The sequence below is a fragment of the Narcine bancroftii genome, chromosome 5 (assembly GCF_036971445.1).
Source record: "Narcine bancroftii isolate sNarBan1 chromosome 5, sNarBan1.hap1, whole genome shotgun sequence".
In the NCBI taxonomy this organism is placed as follows: domain Eukaryota; kingdom Metazoa; phylum Chordata; class Chondrichthyes; order Torpediniformes; family Narcinidae; genus Narcine; species Narcine bancroftii.
The window spans coordinates 85,031,528-85,055,510 of NC_091473.1; the positions used below are offsets into that span (position 1 = coordinate 85,031,528).

The window sequence follows — 23,983 nt, forward strand, 5'->3', positions numbered from 1 at the left end:
GACTCTGATCCTCAAAAAAAAATGGCTACCTTCTTGATGAAACAATAAACCAGCATTCTGTCTGTCCTCTGTTTGGAAATTAGCTGCTAGTTTTGCCCGCAAGATGATTGATAATATATTAAAGGAATTAATTGAAGATAAAGCACTTTGTGAAGTTTTGAGATTATGAAAGATGCTTCAAAATTCAGGTTTAGTCTTTCACTGACTCCATGGTAAGTTGAATTGCTTGGACTGCTGCACGATACCTTGACTTGTTTGAGACCACACCCACATTTAATTGGAGTTTGTTACAGTGGAATCTTCACTAGTGTGTTTCACCTGAATATCTGAAGGAATGGAAATTCCTTTGAGGTAGAATTTATTTCCAGATACCGTTAGATTAAGCAAAGATAAGACTTTGTGACTCAAGGAACAGGAGGGTCTGCTATTTGATTCAAAAGTGGATATTTCATTTATTGCCCAAGAAATGTCTCCAACACAGTTCCTCCTCACAGTTTCTCATTTAAGTGTAGTAATAATGAAGGCCAGAGAGAATCTGCAATACAAGTAGAAAATGCAGGAAATGCTCAGCATGTAAGCCAGCAAGTGTGGAGTGAGAAAAATCAAGTTAATGTTTCAGATTGGTGAGCTTTCATCAGAGATAGTCAGTGTGATACAAACTGGAAGGGTTAGTAATTGTTGAAATTAACATTAGATTCTGATATTTACAATGTGTGAAGTCAGAAGAAGGGACATTGTTTCAAAGTCTCATGTTGACCTGTTTGGTAACCATATGCATCATGGAAGTGGGATGGTCAATCCAAATGATAGGCAATGGGACTTTCGGATAATCGCTGCAGACTCGATAGAAATGTTTTGCAAACTATTCAACCAGTAGAATACTGAACAGCAATTTGCAAAACTGAAAAATGTGCAGGTCAATTGCTGATTCACCGAGAAGCAGATTTTGGATCCCTGGATAGTGAGCCAAGAAGAGGTTTAAAATAAGTAGCCAAGTCAGTTGCAATAAGGAGTAGAGTGATTCATGGTGGAGATGGAAGAATTAACCAAAATATTGCAGAGGGAGTGGTACCATTGGGGAATGCTGAAAGGGGAGGATGATATAATCTGATGGTGGCATCATTTTGAATCTGGTAGCTACTGGGTTGGAAGATGATGTTGAAGGGAAACGTATCCTGTAACTGGGTGGGAGATGATCAGAAGAAAGGGAATGGAACTGAGTTCTTTTAATTCTACTGGAATGGAAACCACTGTTGAAGGAGAAATCACTGAAGAAGCTAATGTGTAGAATTTGTTTTTGTTTTCCTTTTCCTATAAATTACATATTCCACTTTATATAGGGTTGTTCTCATTTTTTACTTTTATTGTAGGTACTGAAATGGGTTCAAGAAGCAGTCCAAGCATCTAAAGTTCACCTGCTATCCACGGATCATGACGGCCAAGCTGTAAACCTCTGGCAAATCCCCTTTGATTCCAGCCTGAGAGCAGTGACAGTGTCTCTCAGTGGCCCTTCTCCTTTTATTGAGATCCGAGATCCTTCAGGTACAGATTTTGAACATGAGAATGGGAAGTTATATGAAGCAGCCATTTTATCAGTGTCACAGTGTGCTTTTATGCATTTATGAACATTTTTAGTCATTAAAAAAAATCTGGGAGAATGGTCTCACTCCAAAGTTAAATATTCATTTGGCATTTTACTTTCTTTTTTGGTTTGTTTTGGTCTTTTTTTTAGTAACAGGAATTCACCCAGATGTAAAATATATTAACCATTTCCTCTAAGGTTGTACTGGTTCAGGCCAGAGCATAGCAGGCAATGAATTATGCATTTACAATACTGTGCACATCACAGAAACTGTTTAAAAATGTCTGGAATTTACTATTGTGACATCACTTTTATCAATTCCTTTGAAGGCAAATCAAATAAATAATTATTTAGTAAAAACAATGCTGGAGAAACACAGTAGGTCAAACCGTGCCCTTTATATAGCAGAAATAAAAATACATATCTGACGTTTTGGGCTTGAGCCCTTCATCAAGTTAAAATTTTGAAATGTACAAAGGACCAGTTAATTTGACAAGTTGCCCACATTTTTCTCAACAAGCCGCCAGATTTTTTCCATCTTTGATCAAAGCAAAGCAGGGATTCCCAGTTGGGGGTGGGGGAGGGGGGGGGGTGCACGGTGAGTGGAACAATGGAAAAGGAATGGCAAAACTGCAAATTTTTTACCCACATTTTTGTTTGTGTCCTTTTTAACCTCTGTGAATAGATTTAACATTTAAAGATGAACTTTAATGGTATGTTCTTAGTGTTTTTGTGGAAAGAAATGAAAAAATCTGTCATTGACTTCTAGATTCTACTAAAGAATTGCACCATCCCCACTGACTTGAAAGCAATAATCTCATTGCGGGTGCACGTTGCCCCTGCCCCCACCCCTCCATCCCCCTCCAATATGCATAACAAAATTGGATTGCAACCCATGAAATAAAGCGCTGGGTCAAAAATAAGAGCACTACTTTTCAACCTGGTCACCCATTGCTCTGATTTCTGAGAAATAAATGGTGTGTGCTGAAGAAAGTGACTACTTTTAGGCAAGTGAATCTACCCTGCTTCAGTGGTTGCAGAGAAGTTGCCCAAGGGATGATTTTAATTTTAACAATGTAACTCTTGATTGATGAGTGGAACTTTGTTTGTATTCCATCCCACAGCATCAGTTTGTTGCTGCGTTGGGATGCAAGACAGAGCAGCTTGACTGAGAGTTCCCTGGTCTGGTATTAGTAATGTCTCATGTTGAGCTTATTGCTGGCAGATGCTGGGGGATGTAGATGATCCCAATGCAATGACTTCAGACTTGACAGAGGTGATTCTTTGGCTTTCAGTAATATTAATTTCCATAATTTTTAAAATTCCAATGATGCTAATATCTTTGAACTCTTCATTCACTCTGTTTTTGTTCTATATTTCCAGAAAGTTTTCTATTTTATTTTGTGAGGATGAGCACAAAATATTTGTTAATTTTCCTTCCTTATACCCAATCAATTCTTACCTTTCCTCTTTCCTGATCCCATCCATATCCAATTAGCACCACTTGTCTGTTGGTCTATAGTCCTACCCATGCCTATTCTTCTCCCCAGCCTGCCTTTAACTCAGATCTTGCAGAAGGACTCAGCCCTGAAATGTTAGTTATCTTCAGTATCTTTACCTCCTATGGATGCAGCGAGACCTCTCGAATTCTTCCAACATTTCTATGTTTTTATAGTCATAGAGGCTGTTGGGTGGTTCTGAAATCTTGTAATGCCTCTCCATATTTGACAGAGAAAAGGTACATTTTGCCAGATAACATGGGACTTTAATTTCTTAAGATAATATGTATAGAAAAAACCTAAAAATTCTGAAAAGAACATTAAAGCAAGCACCAGACCCCTATATTAGTTTCTTAATATCAATTTCCTCAGCTGTTGTGACTTAAATATACTGAAGACCTTCAATTTGGACTTGGGGAATTTCCCAGTCATAGACAATCAAACCTCATTCTTTAGACCAATACCGAATGTATTGAACATGAAAAATGTATTGCTACATGTTAACAACTCAATTACCTGTATTAACATTTTAAACTGAAAATTCATTGTAAGGTTCAGGGAATGTTATTCTCCGTTTCAATGTAATTGCACATAAGAATATATTTTCCTTGGTTAATTTTTTCTCTCTGGCTTATAGGAAAAATGATAAGAAAAGGGTCAGGTCTCAACGAGCTTCTACATATTGCAAACTCTGCCAGGGTTGTTAACATCAAGGATCCAGAACCAGGACTTTGGACCATTAAGGTAAGCTTTTGTGTTAACCATGTATATAAAGCTTTTTAAATACTTCCATAGGGCCTTAGACCAAAGTTATGGTTGGAAAATAATATAATTTTAGCCTGTGGAATCATGATGTAAACATTGAAATATAAAACCATATTCTATTTCTGGTGGTGTTATAGGATTACATACATTCTCAGGTCCTTAAGTTACCTGTTCTATCCTTTGGTTGGGGCTTGACTGTGACAGATTGTTATATTTTACATTGTATATAGATATGTTTTAAAGGAGATAAATTATGGCAGGTTTTTTTTAGTGTAGGGCACATACAAACACTTCTAAAATGCTGGAACTTTGCTCAAGCCCGATAGTCCAGGCTCCGAGTGCCTTTGCAAAAACTTTGCAGAATGCCTATAAAACTTCGCAAGTAGATGTTAATTGGACATACTGTGGAGTAATGGATTATTGTTTTGAAAAGCAATAGATGAACGAACTCAAGATTGGGTCCGGCTCTACAGTCTGAGTGCTGTTTGCTCTTTTAAGAGGGTCATGTGGTTTTCTCTGAATGAGAGAGAGAGTTCAGCAGCAGCAGCTGGGACTGGAACAGGACAAGCTGGCAAGCTTGTGGAAAACCCCATTTTGAAGACAGGCTGTGAGTTCTTAGTTCAGCCTGGTCAAAGCCCTTGTGGTCCATACAAGAGGAGAGGACTGGCTGCATAATTTTTCACTTGAAATAAGGGAAACAGAAAAGGAACTTTGTGGTGACCTGAAAGAAAGAGTTATCATCTATAAAACCCTGATGGGGCACGTTTCTTTAGCAAGACACTGATGTGGCTGATTAAAAGGGGTCAGTTTGTGTCAAGGATACAAGGATTCAGTTTCTCTCTGAAAACCAACAAGAACCTTCCTGAGCAGTAACCATTTACTTTTCAAGCACCAAAGCCTGGTGAAATTCATAAATGTTAAATTCTGTGCACAGTATAAGAATTGCCTGCAACCAATAAACTTGGAGGAGTGAGAAGTGAGATTGGACTGTGAATTAAAGAACTTTTCTGAACTTACATGCACACATTACATACATGTGCACTTAAATTAGAAAGGGGTTTAGTTAAAAGTAATAAAGTTTGATCCTGTTTTCATGTTTAAAGATAATTAAAAGCAATTTTCATTTAAGTAACCATTTGTCTTGGTGAATGTCTATTGCTGCTGGGTTTTGGGGTCCTCTGGGTCCATAATATGACCAATATGCTTCCTCATTTTTATTCTTGTAACCGTAGAATGGGATTCAAGCTTGCTATTTATTGTCAGTATTGGAGAGCACTGAAAGGTGGATTTTTGTAATGATATAATTTTATTATTATGGGAAAATATGGAAATTTCATCTAAAGATACTGTAGTGATAGATTGCTAGTGATCCTACTGACTACTAGAGGGAGTCAGAGACTAGTTGGTAGCAGCTTTGATAGGATTCAAGATGGATGCCTCTATGTGGTCTTGTGTACTTTAGCTAATAAAGTATAGTTGTTTTAAAAGAACCCAAGTTTCTTTATTACAATAAAAAGAAACATCACAGAAACAATATCACAGCTGGGATAGGTTACTTTGTTAATTTCCTTGACTTGAACATCCATCACCCAATGTGCGCCAAACAGAGTTTGTTCATATTTGAGCACATCATCCTTTGCATGCACAGAAAACATCATCAGGATTTTCAAGCATATATTTGAATACCATCTGTTCCCTGGTACTGTCTTTAATGATACATTGGAATATGCTAGATAATTTTTTTGCCCTGGAGTGGAGTGAAAAGTTGTGTTTTCCTCATCATCTGTGGTCATAAATCAGGGTTCCTATTGTAGATCTATTCCATAATTGGTGTGTGCTTGGATTATCATTGCTAACAAAGCCCTGAGACTCGAGGAATTCCATGTGTTGTAGTGTTGCCAGATGGGCTGTTTTCCCGCCTAAATTGGGTTTTTTTGGAGATTGGCTGCAGGAAGATTTGAATGTTTGCAGGTTGAGGGGTTTGGGGCCTCTCTTAAAAAGTTTTGCAGTTTTATATGAAGTGAAAGGGAGGAACAGTGGAACAATTGTTGCAGTATAAGTGGCTTGCTGGAGCGGGGCACTCAGAGGACCAGCAGACTCAGAGGACCGGGTGGAACGGTACAGCCGTGGATTCGGAGTCAGACCAAAATCACACGTGAGTAGCGTGCCACACATTGCAACCTCGTGCTGCGGAAAGTGCTGCAGATAAGCATTGGAAGTTGAAACTTGATAGAAATCGAAAATACAGGCAGAGTCTTACCATAGTAACTTTGAAAATTCGTAAATTCAAAATTATTTTCTTAATCTCTGCTTTGATATGAATATAGAGGTGGTGGCTATTAAGGTAATTAAGGTATTGCTCTGATAATGAATTCTTCGTTCCTCTTATTGCCAAATATTTTCATTTTTGGTGGTGGGTTTTGATCTTTTTTTAATTATAAAATAATAAAATTTAACATAATATTATCTGTTCGATTGAGAATGTGGGGAACCTTGGATGAAATGTTATGATTTAAGTGTAATGTATTTTTTAAACATGTGCACTTTGAAATTCCACTTTGAAAAATACATCAATAAAAATACTGAAAAGAAAATGCAGTAACACATCTCCCATCACCCTGCCCACTTTTGTCATTATTTGGTCATATTAATCTATCCACTCTTGTTAGTTAACCTTAACTACTTATTCCTTTAGCAGGTTGTATGCCTCATGGGTAAGTGGAAAAAAATATGAGAAGCATTATTGTAAAATCTGGGAGAGCGAAGCCGTTTTTAAGAAATGCTAATTGTTAGTAGTAGGTAAATTATTGGAAGGTGTTCTAAGAAATTGGATATACAATACACAAATAGCCTGAAACTGATTAAGCAATGCGGCCACTGAAAAAACTTTCTCTCAGATTAACCTTATCAAAACAAAACTGAGAAACAGAATTCAACAAGAACTGCTGGAGACAATATTAAACATTCGCGCATATATGTCCAGAAACAATGTCTGCTGTAACAATTTCAAGCCAACATCATCTATGCTGAAATGTAGAAAATGTTAAGTCAATAATGAACATGAAAACTTAGATTTCTAGATTTTTCTAGCCTTGTTTAAGAAGTTTTTTTATTTCCATAGTTACTAGACGCAGGATTTTATTTGTCAATTTGTCTGTATGTAATTCAGGTCTTTGTAGAGAATCTTCTACAATAAAAAGAATCCAGAGCTTTTTCCCCCCGAGGCTGTGACCCTGCTGAACCCTAAATTATAGCGTTGAGTGGTACTGTACTCACAGTTTACTGTCAGTACTTTTATAATTGTTTTCTTGTTGAATGCGCTTGTTTTTATTTTCACATAGTTATTTGTATATAGCTCGATTTTTTAAAAAACTTCTGTTTGGATGCTAATTACATTTTATTGACTTGGTATTATACTTGACACAATGATAATAAAGTTGAATCTAATCTAATCTAAATCAGTATTTTTGGGTTGGATTTGAGCTGGTTTTCGCGCCTGGTTGGGCCTTAAATTTTTTGGGCATCTGGTAACACTGATGTGCTGAGTAGTGCCAGATCATGAAATTTAGTACAGGCAATGCTCTGTCTCAGAAGGCTTGCGTGGTTTATTAATATTGGACCCTAAAGCAGCGCCGTATTATGGGAATGGTGTGTGTCTTCACAGTGTTTCATCTGAGGAAAGTTACAAGTTCATGTCATAATCTGTATACAAACAGAGAGCATTTAGTTGGGGTGGTAGGTAGGGGAACTGATGGTTAAGATCCTTCTCATAAAGTCACACATGCCCCAGTCTGTGAACAATGCTGCAGAACAAGGTGGTTTATGTTAAAGCTGTGTTCATGTGCATAGTTGTAATTAAACTGCCAGTCAACTTGCTGTAAAAACAGGGATACAATATTCCAGCATCTGGAAAAGATTCCATGTTATAAATAAAATATCATGCTTGAGGAAAATATTTCTTGTGCAGGAATTTATACGTCTGCTTTTCTTATTGTTCCAATTACAAGAAAAATTACTCAACAGAGAGTTTTGTTACTTGCATTCCTGCCTTTATGAAAAATAGAAGACATCATTTCCTGAAACAAAGTAAAGCACAATGTGGTGCTAATTCATTATTGAAAACAGAATCTTGAGCTCTTCTTGTATTACACTGGTGCTTTTGGCTCCCAATGTAAGTGTTGTGCAGAATTAAAACAAGCCAAAATAAAACTTGGCAGATGTGTAGAAGGGGGTTACATGCCCCCGTTGACTGGCTTACCCCAGCTGCCAGTCATGGTAAATTTAGTCCTATCTTGCTATTGCTGCCTTGGTGAGCAAGAATTGTATGCTGGGAAATGCCAGTGTGGCAACTGAATTTAAAAAAAAGCTGTCACTTTGCAAAGTACAGACCTCACTCGCAGAGGCCCATAGATAGTGTTCTTCTTATTTCAGCATTTGGATTTTTAATCTGGGCCACAAAGTGGGAATTAACAATGAGAAATTGCCATTCTATATCCATAATAAATAAATAAAATCACTACAAACTTCTAAGACCCCTGGTTGTAAATGTTAAGCTCTGGACATAAAATACTGCAGCTTCATTGACTGATAATTCAATTTTTTGTACAATTTTGATAAACTATGTACCACACTTGCGATGTGGACCCTTGAGAGCGGGGAGTGGAGACACAGCGATGCTCCGAAGGGTTCAATAGCCCATTCCTAATGCTGACGACTCCATAGGCTTTAAGCAGCCTGTTAAAGGAGCCAATGGTCTTTTTATTTAAAATTTTTCAGCCTCAGAGTCTGATGGCTGTGCCTGAGCTCAGCAGCAGCACAAGGGGTTTCGGTCTCTGGGATAGCAGCGGACCAATGCAGGGATCTAGAAATGATGAGAACATCCCCTATTGAGAAGGAGAAGCAGAAGGGATGACCTGACAGGTCACTGACTATAGAAGTGTACCAGCGAGGGGCTCTCTGAATGAAGGACCCACACAGGCTGTGGGTGACTTGCCATTGGGACCCCACAGTGGCCTCCGGCTGCTGGAGACTGGATATTGGAACTGGGATTCAAAAGGGTGATTAGAGCCACAGGCACTGAAGGCCTCTTGATTGTACTAGAAGTTTGGACCTGGATGCCGATGGATCAAACAGGAGTCTGTGCAGCTGCAGAGTCTGCAGGAGAAGCACTGGAGATGAATCCACGAACACTCAATAACTCTAAAGGGACTGTTTTGCCTCTCTTACTGCAAGTGTCGCCAGGCAACACTAACCACGGCTCTTTGTCTTCCTTATGACAGGCAGAGGCAGCACGGTTAACGTAGTGGTTAGCCCAACGTTTTTAAAGGGCCAGCAACCTGGGTTTGAATCTGGTGCTGTCTGCAAGGAGTTTGTACTTCTTGTGTCTGCTGGGGTTTCCACCCACCCTTCAAAACATACTGGGGTTGTAGGGTTAATTGTGGTATTTGGGTGGCCCAAAAGAGCCTGTTACCATGCTGTATGTATAAATTAAATTAAATTACATGTTTTGTACTATTACATGACAATAAAGGGATCTTGAATCTTAAAAAGATTTTTTTTTGCTGAGAGAATTGAGCCTATTACAGCCAAATAAAGTTTTGTTACTTTTGTCCAACTGCCTTTGTTACCTTTACCTCCCCTTCCATTGTAACTCCCTTGAAGTTTGAAACTAATTGCTCTAAGTCCAAACTGTGCTGGCAGTTTGGTACATAATGAGTCTGGGGGGGATTCAGTTGGAGGAAGATGGTCTTAATGATCAGACATGGTCAAATAATTGTGCTGAAGCTGCAGCTCTGCTCGACTGTATGGATTTGCCAGGCTGGTGGTGATGAAGGGGTTGGCGCTGCTCTTTTTCTTGAGCAGGTGTAGTTGGTACCGTTGCTGGGAACAGGTAAATGTTGACAGCTTGTAACTATTTTTGGATAAAACTGATGATACAATCAATCTTCTAGAGAAACATTTTTATGTTTTCAGTTCAAAATCAAGGCACTCAAGGATGGTCATGAGCACTCAGCATTTAAGTAGATTTATGGGGAGGATCTTAACAAAGATGCTAAAGTGAAGATACTGATTCATTGTCTGCTTAGAAAACAGGGCATTAAATTTTAAATTGAGACAAACAGTAGGGTAACAGGCCTTTTCAGCCCACAAGCCTGTGCTGTCCAATTTACACCCAATTAACCTGCACCCCCGTTATGTTTTGAAAAGCATTACACTTCCATTTGAACAAAAATATAATGCTATATAAAGCTGATTATGTACTTCATTTTATTTGGTGAAAAGGAACCCCATGCTAATTGCAAATCTTAACTAACGGCAATGTGGTATGACGTGTTAATTACAAATTTGTATTTTTAGGCCTGAAATTATTAGTCTCAGGCAAATCTGATTTGAAGGCGCTCCTCTCCATTAGGGCGAGCAAATATAAATTGTGTGTAAGATGGACCTACAGATCATTGTGCAGTTACAGGTGCCTGATATTTTTTTATCCGAAAACATGCAATTGCCCTTTCCTGAAGACTGCCTAGTGTCATTTGAGATATGAGGTACTGATAGCCTTGAAATCTTATTAAACATTTAAATCAAATGAAATTTTAAAATAGCATCGATTACCTTTTTTTAATTTTATGTTGTTGGATAATTTCTATTTGCTATATAGCATTGCAACACTTCTTTCAGTATAATTAGACACTCAAGGCTCAAAAATATACCACAAACCTACACTTCAAATGTACCATTTATTGCCATTTATCCACTCTATACCTTTTAGAATTCTTGAAAAGCCATATCAAACCAACTGGTAATTTGCCAGGAACAAAAATTATAGTGGAAATGAAGTCAGGTAGATTTAAAAAAAAAGATCAAATAAGTTAAATTGTAAGCTGAGGAACAAAGGTGAGTGACATCCCACTTTAATGATTAAAGTAAAACTAAAATACATTAGTATTTGGAAAATGATGGAATGTATTGTAAATCTACAGATTAATCAGTGGAATACAACAGCATGTGTCAGCCCTTACAGAGGAGCAAACCAGCATGGAGATTCTCCATGGCTGTACAGAAAGGTCTCATTACTGTGAAACATTTTCAGCTTCAAACAGTACCTCACATGCTGTGTGTGATTATCTCTGTATAATAACCGTCAACAGTCTAGACAATTAGAAAAAAGATTCCTGCCAAATGTCCATTACAACATCCTTGAAATATTAAATATGGTTCACAGATGTACAACATCTTGTAAAGCTACTGCAAACCATGAATTCTAGCAAGGTCAGACTTACTCTGATTGAAAATTAGCCCAATTGCTACTGATGAAACTTGTTAAGAAAACTCCAAAAAATACATTCATAATAATTTGAGGCAAGGGTTTTGATAAACTTTTAGCAGATACATATTTGCAGTAGATTTGTTTATTTAACAAACTGGATGAATAATTTTCCCCAAGTTATTCAAGGAAGAATGCCATGGATATCCCAGATCACCAGTCATGCCTTGAAAATATGCTATGGAAAATATCAGTTTCTCTACCTTCAGAGAGAATTGAGAAGAAATTAAAATTTTACTTTTCTTTTAAAATTTTCTTTGTGATTTACAATATGCTGAAATGGTACCTGCTTTTAATCCTACTTGTCAGTCAGCACACACTCTTACACCTTATTAACTGGACAGGTAAAATGACATGAATGAAAATAGTTCTTTCCTATCAATTAAAGGGTTAAAGTTAAGTATAGAAATTACAGCACAGAAGCAGGATATTTATCACCTGATCATTTCTAGTGTTGATGCTCACACATGCCTGTTTCAATACAGCATGATGGGAATTGGCATCTTGTGATTCAACTGTTGTCTGAACATGTTGGAGCAGTGGGTGAATTTCAACTTTACAGTTTGTTTACAGACCCTGTTGTTTACTCTGCTTGGGGTTCAAAAGCAGGGCTTGAGGGATTTTTATGATGGCTTACCAAATATACCAAAGCAAAGGAATAAGCTGATTCATGATTATGTAGAACTTAAATCTCACAGAAAGATTCCAAACGCAAGTTCAATAGATTACTTTGAAGTGTGAGCACCAAATTCTCATTGGCACTTTATTTAAATGTAGAATTAATTCCTTCAGAGCTATTAAATGTGAACTAAATGTTGACCAGAATAACAAGTGAGCTTCTTTTGTTATTCTATACAATAGATTTTTTTCAAATTAGTGCCATGTTGAATGTCTTACTTGAAGAATTTGCATTTTCATGCCTTACTGGTTTAAAGTCTAAATTATTGAGAGTTGGATTCATCCCATTAACTTCATATTGTTTTGGCCACAATCTGTGCAGCTGCCATATGCAAGTCAAAAATGGGTTACAGAAGATGATTTGCATTTAAATTGATAGGATTATTAGATGCAGTTGCATTTCAGATCTTAAATAATCCTTATACCAAGTTTCCAGAATAATAAATATCCAGGAAGGATATCAGGGGGAAATGTCATGAATGAACATTGTGGCCTCAGATATGGCTTTCTTTAATCAGTCATAAGATATGGATATTACAGGTAATGCCAGCATTTGCTGTTTATCCTTACTTATCAATGAATTGAGGACACAGTTACAGTGGATATAGAGTTACATATAGGCTAAACTAGGGAGGACAAGCAGATTTTCTTTCCTCCAGGATACTGGTGAACCAGATGGGTTCCTGTAAGAAATGGATGGTTTTATGGTCACTCTTATTAATACTAAGAATTCAGATGTGAGATATTGCACTTTGGTAGATTAAACTAGGGAATGATTTGCTCAGTAAATGCTAGGGGTCTTGAGGGTGTCGGAGAATAAAGAGACCAAAAGGTGGAGAGACATAGTTCATCAAAGTGGTAGTGCAGGTATAAATTGTGGTAAAGGAAGCATTTGTCTTGTCAGTCAATATTGAGTGTAGAAGTTTAGATGTCAAGTTACAACTGTACAAGGCAAATGAGGTAAGGAAAGGTTCAAGGGTCACTTATAAATCTCAGGAGATCAATGATGAATTTCGTTCTTTTTATCAAGATTTATATACTTCAGGGATTGAACAAGATACTGATCAAGTAGAACAGGGGTGTCAAACTCAAATTCACGGAGGGCCAAAATTAAAAACTTGGACTAAGTCGAGGGCCGAACTAAATATTTATTGAAAATTTTCAACAACATCTGCATGTTTTCTCTTCTTTCAACATATGTAATGTTAAACTTTAGGATATAACTTTAGGAGGATAATGTTACAGGTCAGGAGTAGGTAGCTCAAGTTCATCCTTTGCTTGACCTGAGGGAAACCTATTTGGTCCCTGTGGAGATGTAGTCAGCATTCACAGGCTGTGTCCATTTTGGCCTGCATCAGGACTCAGCATTTCCTGCTCACTCCTCAGGCTCTAGGCCTCTATTCACCCTCGACCCACCATCCCTCTACCTGGCCAGTCCTTTACCCAACCTCTACTCACCCCTCACTCCACTCGCTCTGCCTCTACCCTCCCTATACACGCCCCTCTACTGCCTTTCCCTTCAACCTGTTCCTCCCTCTACCCGTCTCTCACCCTCTAATCACCCCTCCCCTACTCACCCTGCCCCTCCCCTTTTACCTCTTCCCTATCCACCCCTCCTTCTACTCATCCCTCCCTCTAACTGCCCCTCGCACCACCATAACTTCCCCTGCCCATTACTCCTCACCTACACCCTCTGCCCACCCCTGCTTACCCACCCACTCAGGCCCAGTGCGCTGCCGATCAGCCTTTGCGGACAGCCACCATCTCTCTCTTCACGTGCAGGGCCGAACCAGCCGTCCCTGGGGTCCGCGCGGGTACAAGCACTGAAGGCCATGGCGACCGGGAGAAGTGCGCTCGCACTGTGGAAGGCCGTCTGGTGCCAGTCGCGCGGGGCTCGCGCAGCCCGGGGGCCATGCGCAGCCTGCCATGCCCGTCGCACCGACAGGAAATCACAGGCACTCGCCAATCCGCCGCACTGCTCGACAGGTGGGAGAAGTGACTGGTTGTGCGGGGAGCCGTCCAACTGGCTTGCCGGCTGATGACATCGACAGACTTCTCGTTACAATTTCTCGTGTTATAATGGGGAAGGATGTGCAATGAAGGGGGAGGATGGTGGGGGTGACATTACCAAAAAACAGCATCGGCTCTCGCTGCAGGGCGGGCCACCTCTAATACATTTTTGAAATGATCTTGCGGGCCAAATATAATTATATCACGGGCCAAATTTGGCCCGCGGGCCAGAGTTTGACACGTGTGGAGTAGAATCATTTTTGGCCAATTTAGACCTTCCATTTTTGAGTGATATAGATGCTCAGGAGTTAGATTGTCCATTTACAGGTTTGGAAATTAAAGAGGTATTACAAACCATGCCTAATGGAAAATCACCCGGGGAGAATGGATTTACTTTGGAGTTCTACAAGGAATTTTATGATTTATTACTTTCGGTATTTCGACAAGTATTAAAATAAGCTTCTGATACATCTACTCTTCCAGAGTCTTTTTCTAGAGCCTTAATTACCATTATTCCAAAAAAAGATTGAGATCCTTTGAAAGTAGCTTCATATAGACCGATTTCTTTGTTAAATGTGAATTATAAAATTGTGGGTAAAGTGCTTGCAAATAGACTTGCGAAATATCTACCACAATTGATTCATGTAGATCAGGCAGACTTTATTAAAAATCGTTATTCAGATGATAATATCGTTAAATTGATTACATTAATTAATGCATCTAAAAATCAACATAATCAACCTTTAATAGCGCCCTTGGATTCTGAAAAGGCATTTGACCAGGTAGACAAAGTCTTGGAATGTTTTAAGTTTGGCCCACTTTTTATTGGTTGGATAAAGGCTTTATATAACAATTCATCAGCTAGAGTGGGCCAAATGGACAAATTTCATCTTCGTTTAATTGAACTAGATCAACTAGACAAGGCTGTCATTTTCGCCAGCTTTATTTGCATTATTTATGACTCAATTTATTAGACAGAATATTAATATTAAAGGTATTAGAGTGGGAGAGGAAGAATATAAGATTAATTTATTTGCAGATGATGTGTTAATATACTTTACAAATCCTAAAGAATCTCTGATACATCTTCAGAGATGTTTGGAACAATATGGAGAAATGTCTGGTTATGAAGTTAATTGGGACAAGAGTGAATTATTACCAATGTCAAGTGAAGATTACTCAGATTGTAAACAGGTTACCCAATTTTGTTGGTCTGATAGAATAAAGTATTTGGGGGTGATGGTAAATGTGGATTATCAGGATTTGTATCAGTTGAATTATATACCATTACTGAAGAAAATTAAGGCAGATTTGTATAGGCAGAAAGATCCACCCTTGTCTTTAATGGGATGGGTGAATTGTATCAATATGAATATATTTCCTCGTATACAATATCTTTTTTAGTTTATGCCCCTTATAAGAAGGATATAGTTTAGCTGGAAAAAGTACAGAAAAGTTTCATGATATGTTGGGTCAGGAGGGTTTGAATTATAAGGAGAGATTGGATAGATTGGGCCATTTCTCCCTGGTGCATGGCAAGTTGAGGGATGATTGTGAGCTTAAGGTAAAAGGAGAAAGATTTTAAAAAAAATCCTGAGCTGAATCTTTTTCACACATAAGATGTGAAATGGGCTGCCAGAAGAAGTGATGGAGGTGGATACAGATGGAATATTTAAAATACATTTTGATCATTACATAGATAAGAAATATCAAGATGGTTGTGGTCCAAATGTTGGTAATTGGAATTATCTTAATTGAGTGTAAAACTCTGAATCTGTAAATAATGGCAACCCACTAAAAGAGAGTAGAACAACAATTAGAAACAAAAAAAGTCTAATAATGAATTATCACTATGGATTTCTAAGCAAAATTGTTCTTTATCAACCCAATCAATTTTTAAAGGGATAGCAGAACAAACAGATAATAATAAAGTAATTTAGTGAAGATTTTCAAAACTTTTGTAAGGGACCAGAATAGACTAAATGCATTATGTCAGAGACTTGGAATAGATAGCTAGCGGGCTTCAGGACTGAACAGTATGAAAATATAGACAAGCTTTTCACATTGGAGGAAATGTGAGCAGCTGTGATTAATGCCAGTATTACTGTCATTTATAAAGTAGATTTTGGAATAAAAATCTGTAAATTTTTAAATGTTATTAAATTAGGAGGATAGTCAAATCCAAAGACTATAATTTATCTCCTGACTTGTGACATATTAGCCTTCTTTATCTGTCCTCACTGACTTACCTTGGCAATGCTTTCAGTAAGATTTCAGCTGTGAAATGTTTGGGCTGTTGTTTCGATCATTTTACACCTCTATACCTGGAAACTCCATCAGACTTGCAACATTATAAGATCTTTACATTCCTCCACTTTGGGGCCCCTATTTTTCAGCATTATTTGCTGCATGGTACAGATGCAGGGATAAAGCTCAGTGCCATTGCATCATTTTATGAAATGGAAAACCTTGGACTTTTAGGCTCTTTAAGTTGTGGATATTAAAATCATTGATTGCCATTCTGACTTTCATAGATACCTGTACCTCTGATACTGGCAGTGCCGATGAATCAAACGTGAAATAAATTTGTGCTGTGATTTAACTCGTTGCAAATTGTTTATAAAATAAACAATTGTAACCTGGTATTATGTCAACTACAATTATGCCTGTTGTACAGTCACAGGCAAGGGTGGATGGGGATGGTCAGCTCAGAAGTGGATGTAAGCATTAAGCCAAGTTGAAGAGAATTGGACAAGCAGCAACAGAAATGCTAATTTTACTATCCCTATTCCTCTTGGTTTATTTCCTTGTGTAATATGAATGGTAACAACTTCAAATAAAAATAAAGACTGTCCCTCCATTCATTATTACTTGGTCAGCCTTTTGGGTTAATAATCCAATTCACCCAGTGGGATAGTGTCAGCATTAAATTGGCTGCTAACTTATCAAGACGAAAGCAAGTGCAGACACAGAAATTTGGTCCTAATTTTGTGCTCCAGAAAAGGTTTTATTTGGCTGGATGTGTTGTGCAACTACTGGGTAACTGAAATTGATGGGGTAGTGTAAATAATTACACTTAAACAAATGTATGCACCTCAGACCCCAACAATGAAGACATTGGGTCAGGATGCAATCCTCAGTCTTATTGTACATCCACCACTCTTGGTATTTTAGGTTTATTGCAGGTTGTTGATATTCTATCTTTTCTCTACAGACTGCAAGTGCTGGGAGACATTCAATTCGAATCACAGGCCTCAGTACTATTGACTTTAGAGCTGGATTTTCACGAAAACCAACAATGAATTTTAGGAAGATTGGCAACAGACCTGTCCAAGGTCAGTCTTTAACAAACCTGTTTTCACCTGTGAGTGCACTTCATAACAAGGCTTCATGACACAGGCAACATCAATAATTTGACGTTAGATCATGAAATTACCATATAAATATTCTACTTCCAAGCCACACTTTTACTGAAGTCCAGTTCATTATTTAATATGGACCCAACAGCAAGGCATACTAATTTTAAACTTCTGTATTGTTTACCTATATATTGTGTGTGATTTTATTGCTGGTTATTTGAGGCTGCTTGTTGCTTGAATTCTGGATAACAGGGGTTTTACTGTACTTTGGATTTCATTTTTCTCACTAACAGGCATCCCAACATACCTGCTACTGAATACAACAGGACTTGTTCCTCCTGCAAGAGTGGATCGAGTGGAGCTTCTCAGCATTTTGGGCATGACATTGAAGACCATTCCAATTGGGTATAATCCTGACCGAAAGCCTTACAGCATCCTGAATGTGACTGAATTTATTCCACCTGATGAGGCTTTTTTCTTGAAAGTGACTGGATATGACACCAGAGAGTACCCCTTCCAGCGAGTATCGAGTGTTTCATACTCCAACATTGTTCCAGGTGAGTTCAACAACACTGCCAACTGTTTCATCAGGTAATTTTTAACTGTTATTCTGCTACTGTGCAACATTAATATTGAACCTATTACTGTTTCCAAAAGAAATTCTTCACTGCTTCTCACATGAATCGTTTAATATTTTAGAATAGTAGTTTAAAAGTTTAATTTCTGTAAGCATCTTCATTCTACGTTCATTTTATACATGACATTTCTCAACAGGCAAGGTTGATGATATCTTCATATAAAAGCAATGGTAGGATATTTGTGCATTGTTTTTATTCAGAGCTGGAGGACATTTCCAGTAGGTAAATGTGGTATTCGAAACTGAATGTAACTTTCCCATTTCTCTTCCCTAGTTTGGTAACATTGTGCTAATTGATTATGCAAACTCTCTGAGCAAAGCAGGATTTGGCTGAGTCCACTAATAATTTTTATCAGTGATCCATCAGAGGAGTTGCATTTCACATTCCCCTCTCAAGTATGCTTTTCCTTCAGTTACATCACTGCCTTCTGACTCTAACATTTATTAGAAGCGATCCTTGCTGAAACCATGGCACATCAGATTGATCAAATGCTTCACATACAAATAATATTTTTTCAATTTTCAAAGAGTTTTTTCCATCTTGGGCTAATTTACTAAAAATAAAATTTATCTGATTGTAGCAGCATTTTAGTCGCAAAGAAAATTCCAGATGACTAATGTTATGTGGTAAGCTCATTAAAGCCAGTGATGGGCCACTGCAAGTCGTCTTATAATAAGTCTAACATTCCATTGCATGGAACCCCTGTTATTTCCCAGGTGTTGATGACTGCTTAAAGAAATCTCTTGGTGCCTGCCACATTGACCACCGCCAGTGGGCTGATATCGCCTCCATCTTGGCGCCTCACAGTTCGGTGGGCAGCAACCTCCTTTGAAGAAGACCACAGAGACAAAAGACAAAGGAGGAAAAACCCAACACCCAACCCCAACCAACCAATTTTCCCTTGCAACCGCTGCCACCGTGCCTGCCTGTCCCGCATCGGACTTGTCAGCCACAAACGAACCTGCAGCAGACGTGGACATACCCCTTCATAAATCTTCATCCGCGAAGCCAAGCCAAAGATGTAACAATAGTTAGATGCTTTTCAATGATAAAGGTTTATGTAAATCTGTTGGAACAAAATTGATTACGTGTTTCAAATGACCTGTAATCACTTAGAATAATTTTAATACCAGCTGTTAGAGAAAACCAAGTAGTCATTGATTATCAGCAGCATTTAAATCAGATTTTCTGCAACAAGGGACCCTTAATTACCATAACTCAAGCTGTCGAGCTAGTCTGGTGTATACATGTCCAGTCCTGTTATTGTACAAATGAGCTTTCTGGAGTGTTGCATTTTCAACAATATTCAGTTTAACGGTAACCACAAGATCCTTAGTAACATCAAACTCAAAAAGGAATTCTCAAATAAAATGAACTATGCTCTGCATCAGAAAAAGAAAAGATTTTTTTGGAAGAAGTATAGCATTGAAGAGGAGGATATCTCGCTGAGTGAAAAATTGTGCAATTAGGCAAGGCATTCTCCCCTGAATCAGAGCTACATTGACAAAGAGTTCCTGCTTGAAAATTTAAGCTTTCATTCATATAGTTTTATTATTTTCTCTTTGTAATGACAGAAATATTATTTAATGGTTTTTAAAACAGCTGATCATCTTTCAACTTCAATATGTAACCTATAATTAAAAAAAAGAATTGTAAGAAGGAGAAAGTTTTTGAATAATAGATACAATGATGCAAAGTTTAAGTTGATCTTTATATTTGTAAATGGAAAATTGATAGTCAGTTTTAGGATCAACCTGTCGACAAAATAATAGACTAAACAGAAATGCAGTCACACTCTCAGTGACTCATTTGATAATCACTCTTGCATTTATGGGGTATGGCCTAAATTAAATTTAATCTTTAGCAGAAGATTCCATTCCTTTAAAAGCTCAGGGTGGACTGGTTAGCCTAGCATTTAGAACAATGCTATTACAGTGCTAGCAACCCACTTTTTGAATCCAGCACTCTCTGTAAGGAGTTTCAACATTCTTCCTGTAACCTGCATGGGTTTCATCCAGGTGCCTCAGTTTTCTCCATTCGGTTTCTACATTAATTGGTAAATTTGGGCAGCAAAAGCTTATGGGCCAGAATGGCCTGTGACCATGCTGTATCTCTAAATTTGCAGAACATCTCAAGTTGCAGAAGCTGTTGGGTATAAATATTCTGAACTTGCCTGCATAAATCAGAATCTAGAGCAATGTGAGCAGCTGAAATTGTCCCCCACATTAATCTGTTCGAAGCGCACGCGCAAGGGCACACACACTCTCACGCTCTCACACACACACGCTCTCACACACACACACGCTCTCACACACGCATGCTCTCACACACGCTCGCTCTCACACGCTCACTCACACGCTCGCTCGTTCTCACGCACGCACGCACGCACACACGCACGCACGCATGCACGCACTCCCTCACTTTCTCTCACACTCTCTCACTCACTGCAGCAAGTCTGCAGACAGATATGCCAAGTGAGTGGACAAGGGTCTGGCAGATGATACAATGTTGGTAAATGTAAAGTCATCCACTTTAGAAGGAAAAATAGAACATCAGATTATTATTTAAATGGTGAAAGATTGTAACCTGCTATTGTGCAGAGGGATTTGAATGTTTGTGCAGGAATTGCAAAAAAGTTAGTTTCCAGGTGTAAGAGGCAATCAAGAAGGCTAAATGCTATTGGCCATCATTGCTAGAGGGATTGAATTTAGGAACAGGGAGATTCTGCTGCAACTGTGCAAGGGGTGTGCTGAGGCTGCACTTGGTGTAATGTGCAGTTTTGGTCTTATTTGAGAAAGGAAACACTGAGTTTGGAAGCTGTGAAGAGGGGTCAATGGGGAGTCCACTCAAGTGCTGGACAGCCTGTAACACAGGTAGCAGGGCTTAAAGTGCTACATTTACATATCCCCAACCAGCAATGGATTTCCAAAGGCAAAAATGGCTAAGACCAAATTAACACTGGGTGATCTGCTCCATCACTTGTTTGGTTTGAAAAAATTGCATTCATTTATCTGTATTTGCAATCAGTGTCATTTAAATGGGTTTGAATATTATGAGGCAAATGCAAATACATCACTTTTAAATTAGCTCAAGCAAATTGGTCTTTAGTAAAATGAATGGGGCTAATAGCAATTAATAGATGTTATGGCATGTATATTATCAATGTAAAATCTGTTGCCCAGAAACATAATTTAAGATTTAAATTTGTGACAAATATTCATTTAATCCCTCCATGGAAGTAACTTAAAAACATTCATAAAACTTGACATCTTTCCTTAGGTGCTCCAAAGGTCACAATGCCAGCACAGACTGCAGGGTACTATCTGCAAACAGGCTATATCTCATGTACTGTGGACAGTCTGATCCCCTTCACACTGCGTTTCAGCAGAACTGGTTCAAAACTTGGAATAGACCAGTTTTACAAGTATGTATAAAATATACATTTTTCCATTATTTCGCCAGGTTATCTGCTGTAGCAAAGATTCAAACAGCCAAGATTGCAATGTTCAACACTGAGTTTATAAAGATCTCTGTACATTTTTCCCTGTTCCCAGAGTTACTAATTTTTCATTAAGAAAGATAAAATTATGATAGCACAGAATAAGGCCTTTCTGCCTCTATGTCTCATGCCAGAATTTTGTGAGCGAGATCCAATTAATTGTGGTCCTCTGCCTTTTTCCACACCTGCAGGTCCTCACCTGATTTCTTTTGAAAGTTTCAGCTAAATCGGTTTCCATCCCCTTTTGAATAAAGCATTCCAAATCACAGATCCTCACTTCCCATTACATTATTTTCTTCTGCCCTCTCATACCTGGAATTATTCTGGTAAATCTTTCCTGAATTCTTTTAAACATATTCAAACCCTTCTGAATATGCAATGAACAGAAGGTTCTTGCTTTTGCACCCTGTGCTTATACAATTTAAGATCTTGTATGCTCTGTAGTCACTTTCGAAATCTGCTATGGGACCTATGCTGAACTTTTGCCAGAAGTCCACATTTTTTTCATCCAGTTCAGAATTTCACCTTTTCAGATTGTTATCATTCCACCCACTTCCTACTGAAACCTAGCACTTCATACTACTCCAGGTTAAATTTAATCTGCGTGTGCCTAATCACTTGCCAAACCTTTTTACATCCTCCTGGTCTATCACTTTTCTCCTTTCTGTTTATTACACTTAATGTTTTGCATCATCAGAAGATTTTAAAATCACATTTTGCCCACCAAATCATTAATATAAACTGGGAAAAGCAATGATCCCCAAAGACCACCCTCCAACATGAAATACAAGTGTTCATCACAGCACACCATTTCCCATTCCAAAACTAATTTTGTACTTGTGGACACATTTATTCAGTGGGCCCACAACTGGAGAGATGGAAATGGTGGGGATAAAACAAATAGTATTTTGAAGAAGTGTGCCTGCTCCTAACATACAGGTATGCTGTGAAAGAGTAGACACAGCGTTCTTCTGACTGTTTCCATCGCTGGACTTCCCTACAATTTACTATCAATATTCTCAAGCACTCAGTTGCTGTGCAACATAGTAAGAGGGTCACAAAGACTCCGACTCATCATACTTGTCCCTTGTAGTTCCTACAGTGACACGAAACAAATACAAGTCTAGAGGAGAACTTGCACTTGATTTTGCCCTGACTTCCTCTGTAATCTCACTGCTACATCAATAGGAAATCTGACAATATAAGAATTTGAAATCTGCAATTCATTGAACCACCAGATGATATGCACCCTCACATCTATTTTTGATAATAATTGGGTTTATTAGAATTTATAAAGATGATTGAAATGGATAAAGTATTCACATTATTTCAATTTGGACAAAAATGTATAAATAAATGTGAATCAAACTTTTTTTTCATCAGAGAATGTCATTGGCATTTTATTGATCACTGCCAACTGCCTCTTGCATGGAAATTTTGGAGGGTAGATAATGGTTATTGCCATGGATCTGGAGTCATGAATGTGCTAGGAATGGCCATACATGGTATATTTCTCACCCTGAACTGCATTCATGCGCCACCTAAGTTTTTATGACAATACATCTTGTGGTTAGCAAAACTGATGGTAGCGTTATATCTCAGATGTATTAAATTCTGGGAATTTTAATTCTTTACATGGTCTGATGGGATTGAAATTCACAGTTTTGGATTAATAGCACAGATAAGAGTCCAATGACATAACCACTAAACTAGTTGGCAGGAGGAAAATGATTTGGACCAAATGCCATTAATCAAGGTGGTTTGCATTTGACAGATGTAGATGGAAGATTTTTTGGGGATGAAATGACTTGTGATGTTAAATAGGCAGTTGCATTTTGCTGGTAAGAATTTGGCAGATCTGAATAAAAAATAGTGGTCTGATCTCCAAGCAATGGGCTGGGCTATGTTTAAAAAAAATTGCTCCCATTAGCTCTTTAACTTCTGTACTTCTAAAATATTTTGTAGCTGTAGTCACTGTTGCATCTTTGAAAACTAGAAAACCAATTTGCACTCAATGTGATCCAAAATTGAAATGTTAACTTTCCAGTTTAATCTTTTAGTCCCTTTATCTGCTGAGAACATATTCCAAGATAGACATTCATTTCCTAAATTAGGCCAAATCCAAAATTGATAATGGTTTTGTACTTAAACCAGGAGAACAAATTTGACAAATCCACTAGACCAAAATTTGTATCCTCCAGAGAGACCTTGTTTATTTGGGGTGAATTCAAAATGATAGAAGAAAGAAACTGCCTTACAACTCATTGAGAAATCCTGTTTCTCAAAATATTTTAAGTATATTTCTATAAACAGTAAATATGCAAGTAGTTTTACATTCTCACAATTAATTGTATTTAATTCCTTTAATTATTATACATTTACCAGGTTAACAATATACTTCCCATATTCTGATTTTGATTGTGTGTTAATAACTCCATTGATTTTACCTCTCTTTCTCTCAAAGGGAATCTGCCTCAGCGAGCTTGGAAATCCCTCGTGTTTCTTCAGTGCATGAAGGTTTTTATGAATGCATAGCAATCAGCAGTGCTGGCACTGGGCGAGCTCAAACCTTTCTGGATGTATCAGGTCAGAACCCAGTCAAATGTGTCTTTATATCTCCATTTTGTGA

At 38.0% G+C, this 23,983-nt stretch overlaps 1 protein-coding gene across 1 annotated transcript in view; it reads left to right on the forward strand.

Annotated features, from left to right (window-relative positions):
- The window catches only part of hmcn1 (hemicentin 1), a 538,964-nt gene that overhangs the window by 111,399 nt on the left and 403,582 nt on the right, over positions 1-23,983 (forward strand). Inside the window, exons 5-10 of the mRNA XM_069942357.1 lie at positions 1,371-1,542; positions 3,719-3,825; positions 17,073-17,193; positions 17,511-17,774; positions 21,135-21,279; positions 23,819-23,940. Of these exons, the coding sequence (XP_069798458.1) occupies positions 1,371-1,542; positions 3,719-3,825; positions 17,073-17,193; positions 17,511-17,774; positions 21,135-21,279; positions 23,819-23,940 (931 nt within the window). The remainder of the gene's footprint in view (positions 1-1,370; positions 1,543-3,718; positions 3,826-17,072; positions 17,194-17,510; positions 17,775-21,134; positions 21,280-23,818; positions 23,941-23,983) is intronic.